Consider the following 13,059-nt stretch of genomic DNA (forward strand, 5'->3'; position numbering starts at 1 on the left):
ATAATGTAGAAAGTGCTACATTGAAATAGTGTGTAGGTCTAATACTCTTGGAAACAAAGCTTGAATTCAACTTCAGTTACTGAATAAAAGTAACATTTTCTTAATTAGTGTCAGCTCATTGGGTTATCCCCTTGTCTTATATTCTTCCTCTGAAGGAAGTTGTATATGGTGGAAACAGAAATCTGATCATATTTATTCAGACATCCTCTAAAGAACAGAGGCTTCATACTTCAAACTTTAGAATAGTAGCACCAGTAAATCAGTGGAAAAGCTATAAAAGCAAATAAGTGTGTCAACATTTATTTCTATAGAAACTGCATCTCCAGCCATAGAATTTCACCAATATAGAGCTGAACTTGATTTTCCTTAATGGCTTCTATGGCTGGGGAGTGTGGTCCTTCCAACAGTTGGAAAGGTCAATGAGAATCTGGTTTTTGAATCTGACTCACCTGAGCATGCCACATCTCTGTTTCCCTTGATATAACCGTATTTCTGAAGAAGGTGAGGAAAGCAAAGAAGAAGCCACCTTGAGACGCAGCCGCTCATGGAACAGTGAGTTGAAGTCTCTGGAGGTCATTTATCCAATGGTTCATTTCACTGCAGGCTTCTGTTTGTAAATTTTCTTAAAGACCCCTTGATCTGATATGTTTATTCAATCTGCAGTTGTGGTCTTCTGGGGACATATTTCAGAATAGCCCTTTTCTTTTCTACAAAGCAGTGTTCAGCCGCTAGTTTCCTTCTGCTTCTCAGGAATGTTAGAAAACTCAACACTTGGTGAGAAGGCAAAGATGAAAGTGATGGTGTGTTGTAATGAAAATACTCTTTCATGCAAGGAGCTGCAAGTTACTAACAGTGTCTGATGGGTCTCTGGTTCATTAGAGATGATTTATATGTCATCTAAACTAAAACCCCCTTTTTTTTATAACCAGCAGGAAAAATTTAAATATATGTGTTGTATAAAATTTTTGAAAGGATTATTTTCTTCCCAATCATATTAATCCCCACCTCCACCCTCACCTTGTTTTTCTTCAATCTGGAAAGTCTATTCCATCCACCTGCCTAACTAGACCCTTTCTCTGTCTCATGGCTCTGTAACTTGCACACTTATTTCAGCTTCTCATTTTCCAGTCTTTTGATCTGACAATAGTCAGAATGTTTTTGATGATGGTAAAGAATCTGCCGGCCAATGCAGGAGACTCAAGAGATGCAGGTTTGAGCCCTGGGTCAGGAAGATCCCCTGGAGAAGGAAATGGCAATCCACTCCAATATTCTTGCCTGGGAAATCCCATGGGCAGAGGAACCTGGTGGCTACAGTCCATGGAGTCGCAGAGAGTCAGACACAACTGAGCACATATGCTACTACACTGCACACTGCTTATACTTGTGATGAGCTAGAACTAAAGTAAAAGTAAGATGGTCTTTACAGGTAAAATGAGGTGCTGTTGCTTATTTTATCAACTGCCTGGCAGTTGGAAAATGGGTGGGAAAAGAATAGGAAGTGTCAATGTGGGGTGGTGAATATGGACTTACAGAACCCCTTTTTTTTAAGTAGCAAAGGTGTTTATAGAATTGGGAAGAGTTTAAATTATAGCAGGAATGCATGGAATAGATGTATTTTTCTCTTGTATTTGTGACCCCATTGTCTGTAGCCCACCAGGGTCCTGTGTCCATGGAATTCTCCAGGCAAGAACACTGGAGTGGGTTGCCATTTCCTTCTCCAGGGGATCTTTCCGACCTAGTGATAGAACCTGGGTCTACCTGCACTGCAGGTGGACTCTTTACCAACTGAGCCACCAGGGAAGCCTCAAAAAGTTTCTGTATCTAGAACTATTCTGTATTTTAACAATAAGCTTGTTAGTTGCAGTGGGGTATGAAATACATTTCCAAATATGGGTCTATCGGTATCATTGTAATGTAATCACCAGGGGTGCAATTTCATAATGCCTTTGGGCCCCCAAAGGGGGTTTTATGTGATTGCAAGATTTGTCAAATTATAGTCTTGATTTGGTGTTTTCCGTAGCATCTTTTATCAGCATATACATCTAGCATTTATTTGCCATTGTTTCTTTGCTGGTGTGTCTACAAATGATTTCAGCTCCTTCCGACCCCATTCCCCCAAGAGTGGCAAATATAAAGGAAATTCTTAAGGCTTCCATTAATCTTGTGTCAGAGGAGTCTATGTAAGTTTACTTTTCATGGTGTTTCATCAACAGTCCAGAGGATTGGGACTGAAGAAGGCATAGCTCCCTCAGGTGCTGGAAAGGTCAGTTCAAACAGAGTCAGTACTTCTGTTTCTTCTTGCCCGGATCCTCCCACTGTCCCTCTTGCCATCTGCCTGCTTCTGCTCAGCACCAGATGCCAAGGTGGGCACATGGCCTGGGGCTGTGAATGCAATGTATATGGATTGGCTTATGGTACCTGGCCCTGTAGGGACACTTTTGGTACCACGACACCTGTCCATACTGCTTTACAAATCTCCACAAATTTCGTGTCACCAGTCCTTCCGTCAGCATGCATCTTCCCTCTCCCTCCTACACTTAGATCAACCTCCTTGGACATTCTTCTATTCCTTTTTTCTAGCTTAGTCTAGTTTAGTTTAGACAAAATCTCTTTGAAGTTCAACTCTAAGTACTCTTTAGGTCTATATAGTTTTATGAATAGCTGTTCTTTATGTGTGTAATATATAGGTAAGCAAGTAGATAGATAGGAATCAACTAACCTGTTTTTGCTTGAGCCTGTTTCTTAGGGTATTTGAACAAATGTTGAAGACCTAAAATATGATGAGTCATTTTTAAGTTGATTGAATGATAGCACCACCATTTAACTAGCCATCTACTTCTAGCTCATAGTTTACATGTATTCAGAAATTGTTATGTATCGATAATATTCATTCATTGATTCAAAATATTTAATGAGTGCCATATGTGATCAGAACAAGAGAGGGGAGCATGGTCCTAGGCCTCATGGAGCTACAATCTAGTGGTGGAGACAGGTAGAGAAATAATGACAGTCTCATTAGATAAGTGCTGTAATGGGGGCAGGCTTATTTATAAACCATGAAAGACCAAGTCCAACAAGGGAATTAAGGGCTTACCAGAGCCAGGCTCCTAAATATCAGTAGACCCAGTCATGGCGTATATTTCATGGTTTGGACTGACATGTAGAAATCTGGAAACAACTATGCTGATTTAGCAAGCAGGAGGATTTGTAAATAAAGTCCATGGGTCTCTGTGATTTTGTGATTTGTGAGTCATAGTCTTTCTTAGTGGAGACATCTACCTGAACTAGATGAATGCTGACTCTTTTGGCTTCTCAATAATCTCAATCTTCTCTTTTTTAGCCCAGGAAACAATAACAAACATAGTATTTCGTACAGAATAGTTTCGTCTTCAGAAGAAATAAAATGATGGATGAAATACCTTTCATGCTCATGTAACTTGACCATTCTTAATACCTTAAACTGTTCAGTAAGTTCAATATGGAAATATGGAAAAGAAACACATGGGAAATAATCCTGGAATATCAAATATACAGGCTTTGATTGAAACATGTTCTCAGGACAGGTATGGAAAGGATGGGAATTTAGGGGAAATCAGAGGGGGCTTTGTCCTGGGCCTGCCCCCTTCTGTGAGGAATGAGACTGGACTTTGTCTCACCACATATAAATGCACTGTGGGCAATTTATGTGAAAACACTTTGTAAACTGTAAAGCATTTTACCAATGTAAGGCAGAATTATTATCATTATTTTAAAACACTACTTTATCGCCTGCAAATGTTAACTTGCCTCCAGAGAGTAAAGAAAGCCATGGGAAAAACAAACAAACAAACACAAAACACTGGTTTCTATAATATTTCTTCCATAATTAGGCAAGAAATTCTCTGAAAGCAATGGCGGTAGTTTTTAAGATTTGGTTTTGAAATTTTGTGCAATTCAAAATAGAGTTGTATATTGTGTTTTCTTGGGTTAGCAGGACTTAAATATATCCATATGATTTTTATTTACTGACATTGTTTTTTGTTAAAACTACAGGCATATTCTGCTCTACTAAAGACTGTCCAGATTTTAGGTGCTAGTTATTTATGTCTTATATTGTCCAAAAAGCATCACTTTTGTGTTTACAGTCATAAGGCATATGTTTTCCAATCTTGATAATTGTGAGTAAAAAGTCATATCATAAATGAGAATTACTCCAGCATTTCAAAATTACATCCCAAATGAACCAAGCTTGGAATATTGTACCTGAAAATCATGTGTGTAAATGCCTACTTTCGTTAAATTATAAATCTAAAATCTAAGCTATCATCCAGTTAAAGTCTCCCATTTTGCACATAATAAAACTGAGGCTCAGGGAACCAAAACATTTGCCCGAGGTCATTCCACTTGTTAGTGGTAGAGTCAGAACCTGAATTCAGATCTCTTAACTTCTGCTGCAGTGGTTTTCTTACCATGCCTGCATGCAGAAGTTCAAGAACCTTTATAAGAAGTGATTCTGAAGTTTACATGACTGTATGCTCTTTGTTCTGTAATATTACCTTAGGTGATACTAAGATTGTCTTTTTTTTTTTTTTTGCTTAAATTTTCATGTCTATTTAAATATCTGTGTTGAAGTTGATGTGAGGAGTGTAGATTAATTTCTTAGTTGCTAAGACCAAGCAAGAAAAACTGAGAATTTCTTTTGGTTCCTCATTTGAACTTGAGTATGAAAATTAATTCTGAGAGTTATAAATGAAATTAGGTAGCCTTCACTACTATTTGAAGATAACTAACCATAGAATATATTTCAAAATACTACATTCGTCGTCTACATCTTGCAGCATCCCCAAATCCCACTCTTCTCGAAGGTGTTGAGTCTCTTGAAGTTTCAGAATTGATCAACCGTGAAACTGTGACCTAAGTAAACTTGCTAAGAAATAGTATAATAATATCCTTGCCCTGAGGGTAAAACACTCAACTCTAGATTTTTCTCTTTTATTCTCCCTCAGACTACAATCATATTTCTTTGTTAGTATTTCCTCTTGGCATTGTGGTATAGCTGACGTTGATAGATAGTGTGGAGAAACCAATTTCAAAAAGAAAAAAGAAAAGAAAAAAAAAGGCTCTTGGATAGTTGGGCTCAGAAATAACGTGTGTGGAAAGCTCCCTCACTGCCCTCTTCATTCTTTTTTTTTTGACTTGGGCTGCAGCTGCTGACAGCAGACACACTGAGCTATAATTTGGCCGCATTTGGCTCATGTAAATTGTGATAAACAGTGAGCCCATAATATTTATTTTAAAGATTCATTCAGTGAAGGTAAGCATTCCTGACTTGTGTATACATGCTAGTGAATGGAAAGCTGCAGATGTAAAGATCAGTCCTTAATTTCATGCCACACAATTAATACGGCTGCTTGATGCTCTGTTCATCACAGGTGCTGGGGTGTTGGAAGTCTTTGAAGAAGTGTGGAGCTAATAGCCCATATATAATTCGGAAGAAGAAATCTTCAATGGAAGACCCCCGGGGGATAAATGGACAGTCTGTAAGTAAACAGAATGTCAGTCCTAAGGCAAGAGTTATTGCTCTTAAAATCATAATTACTATTTTTGTTGTAACTTGAGTGTCTGGAAATTCCTCAAAAGCTCTGTCCCAATTTTTAATGATTTTTAAAGTTATGAATTAAGTAGTGTGCTATTTCATCAACCAAACCTAATTTATATCTTCCTTAAAGGTATCAGTTATCAAAAGTAGAGTTCTAGAGTAAAAAGCTAACCTTTAGTATTATTTAATTTTACCAATATGCTTAATGTAATTTTTAGACTTCTATTTTCCTTTGCCTCAGGGAAAGCATGTATTTGTCTCATGAAACTTGAAATTAATGTCTACGTTTGGATTGTTTTGTACATATTTGTTTTGCTGAACACACGTGCCTGTGTGTGTGTGTACGTGTGCGCGTGCACGCATTATGTGTGGTAAAAAAATAAAATGTTTGGTAGTTTCACAGTTTGATAAACTCTTGAGTGGGCTTTAAATTGAGGAGAACCTTTGGTTTTATTTTGTTTGTTTATCTTGTGAGCACAGGAGAAAGGGTTCGTAAATTTTCCTCAGGTTCATACTGGGAAGAAAGCAAGCTTCTTTTGGCTCATAAGCAAATATTCCCAGTTAGGGATTATTTTAAAAATAACCTGTGAGTGATTTTGAACTTGAAAACGTCAATCGATTTTAATTTTAAAAAACCTTATTTCAGTAAGTAAAAGGTTATTTTCTTGGAAACTTTCCGTAGCAATATTTGAGGTGGCATTCCGTGACTTTGCCTTTGAAAGTCTCAGATCAGTTATGACGCTTTTTAGTCCTGTGGTTTCATACCTCAGCTTTGTTCACCGTAGAATTATTACAAACCTGAAGTATGATCTTTAGTAATGCTGTTGTGGTTCCTGTAAATGTGTGTTTTACAAGACCTACTGGTTGTTATGTAATAAGCAGTAACAGCTAATGGATTAGGATTTTAATAACAGAGGGTCAAGTGCTATCAAGGTGCTTCTGCAGTCATACTGTATGCAATTACAGAGTGTGTTTTATGGATCTCCTAAATCATCTTGTGAGATAATTCACATAAAGCACTTCGAGATCATTCTGTTCGGTGTAGCTTTCACCCTAAAAGGAAAAGTACCCTTAACACGTTTAATTTGTTTGTCCTTTTAAACTTGTTATGGGCCTGTGATACTCGGTTTTCTTATTGTATGAAAAAGAGTTCTGTAGTGCATATCAAGTAAGTGAAAAATAAATGCAGGAATAACTTACTACTTTCTACTCCTTTTATGTAACTTTGCTCCTTACATTGAGGCAAGTCAAAGTGTTGGTGAATCACTAACAGTTTCAACAAATAAATGCTGCAGGTAACATTTCTTTGGAGATTTTATATTCTGCCAATTCTCATTTGCGACTGAAAGAAATTAACTGACTTGAGACAAATGAAAAACAAATAGGTAAAGAATATAATGATTCAATTTTGTTTGCCTATCCTAACAAAATGGTGTTTATTGGGCCATCTCATTCCATACCATTCAGAGGTGTTTTGTCCTGTGAAGAGTGAAGCAGTTTTATTCTTGAAAGATACTTGGCAGCCTCGGAGGTAGAAAACTAGGGAGTGATGTTTCTCCAGGGCAAACGGTGTGTGGCATTGGAGAAGCAGTTTCCGGGCCATTTGGCCCCTGCCTACTCAACCACGAAGGGCGAGCAGTCTTTCCAAAGGTCCCTGTGGGGGGGGCCTCAGGTGGGCTCCTCTAGGCTCACTTTCTTTGGCTCTCAGGTTTCCCCTTTCCTTCAGAAAGCGGGGAAACAGGCTCAAGATAGGAAAAGGGCCTAGAACTTAGCTGAAAGTAATAAGGTAACTCAGGAAGCTAAAGGATTTTTTAAATTTATTTTTTATTGAAGTATACTTGATTTACAATGTTATGTTAATTTCCACTGTACAGCAAAGTGACTCAGTTACACACATATATACATTCCTTCTTTATATTCTTTTCCATTAGGGTTTATCCCAGGATATTGAATATAGTTCCTTGTGCTATACAGTAGGACCTTATTGTTTATCCATTCTATATGTAATAGTTTGCATCTGCAAACCCCCCAAATTCCCAGTCCATCCCTCCCCCCCTCCCTTGGCAACCAGAAGTCTATTTCTATGTCCGTGAGTCTGCTTCTGTTTTAAATAGGTTCGTTTGTGTCATATTTTAGATTTTGCATATAAATGATATCGTGTGGTATCTGTCTTTCTGCCTTAGTTCACTTAGTGTGATAATCTCTAGGTCCATCCATGTTACTGTCAATGGCATTATTTCATTCTTTTTTATGAGCAAGTAGTATTCCAGTGTATGTATGCACCACATCTTTGTCCACTCGTCTGTTGATGGACATTTAGGTTGTTTTCTTGTCTTTGTTATTGTGAGTAGTGCTGCTGTGGACATAGGTGTGCATGTATCATTTTGAATTATAGTTTTGTCTGAACATAGGCCCAGGAGTGAGGTTGCCCAGTCATATGGTAATTCTATTTTTAATTTTCTGGGGAACTTCTATACTCTTTTCCATAGTGGCTCTACCAACTTACATTCCCACCAGCAGCCAAGCAGGGTTCCCCTTTCTCCACACCCTCCCCAGCATTTGTTATTTGTAGACGTTTTAATGATGATCAGTGTGAGGAGATACTACACTATAGTTTTGATTTGCATTTCTCTAATAATTAGCAATGTTGAGCATCTTTTCATGTGTCTAGTGGTTATCTGTATGTCTTTGGAGAAGTGTCTATTTAGGTTTTCTGCCTATTTTTCAACTGGGTTTTATGTTTTGTTGTTGTTGAAGGAAACTAAAGGATTAAAAGAAGACCTGGTACCAGGAATTCCTGTACTTCCAAATGTGAAATGTCCCTTGCTTGTCATGTTCATCTTTCAAAATGTTTTCTTACTGAAAAATCGATGTATTCAGAGTAAACACAAGAGTAAACTGCACCCCCAGTATTTCTAGAATGTAGCCTCTTGACCATAGTGGCACTGTGGAATACATCTTTCATGTGACCAGAGGCCATGGGCAAGAGTGAAGTAGCTTCTTATTTTAATCCTAAGGAGATAACAGTCCTGGAAAAAACATTTAAATCAGAAATCCCACCTTTCTTTTTCTGGAATTTACTGCCTCTGTTTTTTCTGCATCTAGAAAGAAGTAGCTCATGTAATTTTGTAGTTTTTATCAACTGTTCAACTTGCCTCATGAGAACAGAAAGAAGAAGAAGGTGTTTGCAGGGCTTTACATCATATTAGTCCTAATTCTGGCCACTCCAGTATCCTCTCTTGAGGGGCCCCGCTGGGATGAGCATAGCCCCCTCTCTCTCCATAGGTCCAAGGTTGGCCTCTTCTAAGTAGGCACCTCTGAACAGACATTAAAGGGCCAAGCTAAGGCTGCATCTTTCAATTTCTTTAGATTATGAGAATTTCTACAAGGATATCACGTCAAGATAAGAAAAGCATGTACTAGCTCTTTTTTAAGAAGTGAATTGAGATATGAATCACTATCTTTTCCTTAGAAGCTGTGAGCTCTGTAGATACCTAAACCTTCTGTCTGATTTAGATAGAATCCTGGCATCATAAAACCTACATTTTAGATTCAGAGTCAGAAGTTGTTTTGTTGCTAAGTCATGTCCAGCTCTTTTGACCCCATAGACTGTAGCCCACCAGACTCCTCTGTCCGTGTGATTTCCTAGCCAAGAATACTGGAGTGGGTTACCATTTCCTTCTCTAAGGGATCTTCCCCACCCAGGGATTAAAGACTTGGTTTTAACTTTTACTAATTGTATGACCTGGGGTGGATCACTAAGCATCAGTCTCTTCAACTAGAAAACAGAGATGATAATATTTACTTTCTCTTATTTAAAATTGTAATTTTGTAGGTCAAGTGGGATCACATACTTAAAAGGTCTTTGATAATGGAAAAGTACAATATACCTCTAATGCACTTTTATTGTAAATACTGCTAAAAAGATGTGGTTAAAAAGTTATCTGGCTGTCTTCAAGTCCATAATAAAACACTGTAAATGCAACCATTATACCAGTGCCAGGTATTATAAACACCAACACTACATATGTTTGGTTATATTGTTAGCTGTAGAGGGAATCGGGTCTCCTGAGACTCTCAAAGGAACATCTTATTATAAATGGTAGAGTTAATTTACTTTTATTACAAAAATTTCTGATGATAATATTTAAGAGTTCTTTGGAATAATTATATTTTAGGGCTCCATTCTCATAACTATACTTCCTGCGTTTCTTTAAATTATGGTAAATTTGAAATGCTAACAGCAGTTTTTGCTGAGATGCTGGGTTTTGCAAGAAAAACATGAACTAAAATATGTATGTACCTTATTCCTACATTTGTACATTCTAAAAAGGAAAAGTAACTTTTAACCAAAATGGAAAACTTAAATATTTATTTCATTAACAGTGAGAAGACACTCTTTAGGAGAGATACGGAAAGTAGTTATACAAGTATATGACATCCATATGAGTCTAATTAGCTGGGAAATTATAAATTAGTCAGGGTTTTATTTATCCAGCTTTATCATGAGTGGGATTTTTAAAGTGAAATTTTTAGATACATTGAAAAATATGGAATTTAGTAGTTTTCAGTTTCTTTTTTAAAATCAGAAACATCTTATTGGAAGCCTGTATTCCCACCAGGCTACTATAACAGGTACAATAAACCGGGTGGCTTAAAACAACAGAAATTTACTATCTCATAGCTCCAGAGGCTCCAGTCCCAAGTCAGGGTATTGGCAGGGTTTTCTTTGAAAGCTTTGGAGGAATATTTCCTTGCTTCTTCTTAGTTTTTGGACATCTGTGACAATCCTTGGCGTTTGAGCTACCGCACTTTGATCTCTACCATATTGTCACAGGGCATTCTCCCCACCTCACCTCTGTCTCTTCTCCTCTTCTTATAAGGACATTAGTTATATTGGATAATGCTATGCTAAGTCTTTTCAGTCATGTCCGACTCTTTTGTGACCCCATGGACTGTAGCCTGCTAGGCTCTTCTGTTCATGGGGATTCCCCGAGCAAGAATCCTGAAGTGGGTGGCGATGCCCTCCTCCAAGGAATCTTCCCTACCCAGCGATTGAACCCACATTTCTTATGTCTCCTGCATTGGCAGGTGGGTTCTTTACCACCAGTGCCACCTGGCAAGCCCAATAGCAACTGTAGGGATCCTTCTTCCAAATAAAGTCACATTCACAGATACCAAGGATTAGGACTTCAGCCTGTCTTTTTGAAGGGGAGACAGTTCAACCCATAACAAAGCCTAATAAGAATGTGAGGCTTCAAACCTTGTCTATTTGCCTATCCATCTCACCTTCCTCCATCTTCACACTTTGAATATTTCTAGTTTATTTGATTGCAAGTAGTGGAACTTGCCATGAACTAGTTTAAGGAAAGAAAAAAAAGTCTTAAGAACGACGTAGAACAAAAGGAAAACCTTAAGAAAGGAAATTTAAGAAAGGAAATTCAAGCAGTTTTCTTTCTGTTTTTCTCTGCGTATTTTCTTATTTTCAGTCCTCTTTTTCTTTATAACCTGGCTCTTGTACTCCCCTTGTTTATCGTTGGCTGCCTGCCGACCATGGTTTACATGTTACTTGAACCGTCCACCATGTGGAAAGAGCTCCACTTGGTCCTGCATGAATCATAACTCTGCAGCTCGTGCCCAGGGAAGGGACTGGGCAGACCACCCAATAGCCTTGAGCCTTCAAGAAACCCCCAGGTTGTACCCATGGAGGCATTGGTTTGAAACCACAGTTTTAGTCCCATTTCATCATCTTACTTCCCTGGTGGCTCAGACAGTAAAGCGTCTGCCTGCAATGCGGGAGACACAGGTTTGATCCCTGGATCAGGAAGATCCCCTGGAGAAGGAAATGGCAACCCACTCCAGTACTCTTGCCTAGAAAATTCCATGGACTGAGGAGCCTGGTAGGCTACAGTCCATGGGGTCACAAAGGGTCGGACACTACTGAGCGACTTCACTTTCACTTTCATCATCTTACAGATTTAACCTGTGATGTAGCATTTGCTACAAGCTAATCATTTTGATGGAAATATCTGCTGGTGAATATATGTGTATATATATATATATATATACACACACACACACACACACATACAAATATATAGGCTTCTGTGTCCATGAGATTCTTCTGGAGAGAAGTAGGGAGTGGATTGCCATTTCCTCCTCCTCATGTAGCTTATGTCTCCTGCATTGGCAGGCAGATTCTTTACCACTAGCACCAGCTGGGAAGCCTATATAAATATATATATGAAAGTGAAAGTGAAAATCGCTCAGTTGTGTCTGACTCTTTGCTACCCCAATGACTATACAATTCATGGAACTCTTCAGGCCAGAATACTGGAGTGGGTAGTCTTTCCCTTCTCCAGGGGATCTTCCCAACCCAGGGATCAAACCTGGGTCTCCTGCATTGCAGGTGGATTCTTTACCAGCTGAGCCAAAAGGGATGCTGTGTATATATATATATATATATTCTTCTTTCCTGATAACTTAAGTTGTTATAACTCTCAGCTGGATCCCTAATAAGCCAGTTTCTCTTCTCTCCCTTGATCTGACAGAAGCAATGCTTTACATTTTCAGCCCCAGAGAGTATAGCCTAGAACTGGGGCTAAACGGGCTGTAATGTATGCACGGCAAATAGAAACTAACTTGAAAATGGAAGGCAGTTGGTCAGAGTGAGGGAAACCTTGACTTAGAATCAGAATACGGCTTTGAGTCACAGCTAACTAATTATGACACCTTGGAAAAGTTATTTCAACTTCTAAGCCTCAATTTTGTTTTTACAAACAGAGATAAATAAGATCTATATTACCGGGTCTCTGTGATGAAGAAATAAAATACTATATGCCAAAGCACTTTGTCAACTGCAAAGTGTATATATAGCCACTAGTACCAAGCCCCATGGGCCATCTTTTGGGAAAGGGCAGGACACATTGAGTCAGACATATCTGCTTCAGCCTTTGCCTTGCACTTGAGCAAATTTTTAAACCTCTCTCAGCCTCAGTTCATCCTCATTTGTAAAGAAGGGATAATAATACATTCTTATATGATTAGAAATAACATATGAAAGCCAGCTAGTGAGCAAGAACACGGTTTTTGGAGCCTGAGTCTCTGGGTTCAGATTTGCGCTACGATGATATTCACTGGCTGCATGATGCAGAGTGCATCTGTGTGCCCTGCAGTCATTTTCCTCATCAGTAGACGGGAATGATGGTAATAACTGATATCACAGGGTGGCTGTGAAGACTGAATGAGGTTCTATGTATATTCTTGGCTGGAGAATCCCATGGGTAAAGGAGCCTGCGGGGCTACAGTCCATGGGGTTGCAAAGGAGTAGGACACAACTGAAGCGACTGAACAAGCACGCATGCATATGTGTGAGAATCCTTAGAATCCTGCCTGACATACTGGAAATGCTGTCTTAGCATTTGTTGATGTTACTAGTATTATCTCCACCGTGCCAGGCACACAAGTAGTAAGTGCTTTAA

The 13,059-nt window shown here is 38.6% G+C and overlaps 1 protein-coding gene across 24 annotated transcripts in view; it reads left to right on the forward strand.

The window, feature by feature from the left end:
* EYA1 (EYA transcriptional coactivator and phosphatase 1) overlaps positions 1-13,059 on the forward strand; it is a 627,341-nt gene that overhangs the window by 258,538 nt on the left and 355,744 nt on the right. For 23 of the 24 annotated variants that reach the window (XM_086336569.1, XM_086336592.1, XM_086336567.1 and 20 more), the window contains exon 2: positions 5,412-5,519. In XM_086336569.1, coding sequence (XP_086192695.1) covers positions 5,487-5,519 — 33 coding nt within the window. In that variant the 5' untranslated portion in view covers positions 5,412-5,486. Of the gene's footprint in view, positions 1-5,411; positions 5,520-13,059 lie in introns of those variants that run through there. The other variant, XM_086336604.1, reaches the window with a different exon arrangement.

Source organism: Bos grunniens, chromosome 14, assembly GCF_055505025.1.
Source record: "Bos grunniens cultivar Pamir isolate PY7600 chromosome 14, Bosgru_T2T1.0, whole genome shotgun sequence".
Lineage (NCBI taxonomy): Eukaryota > Metazoa > Chordata > Mammalia > Artiodactyla > Bovidae > Bos > Bos grunniens.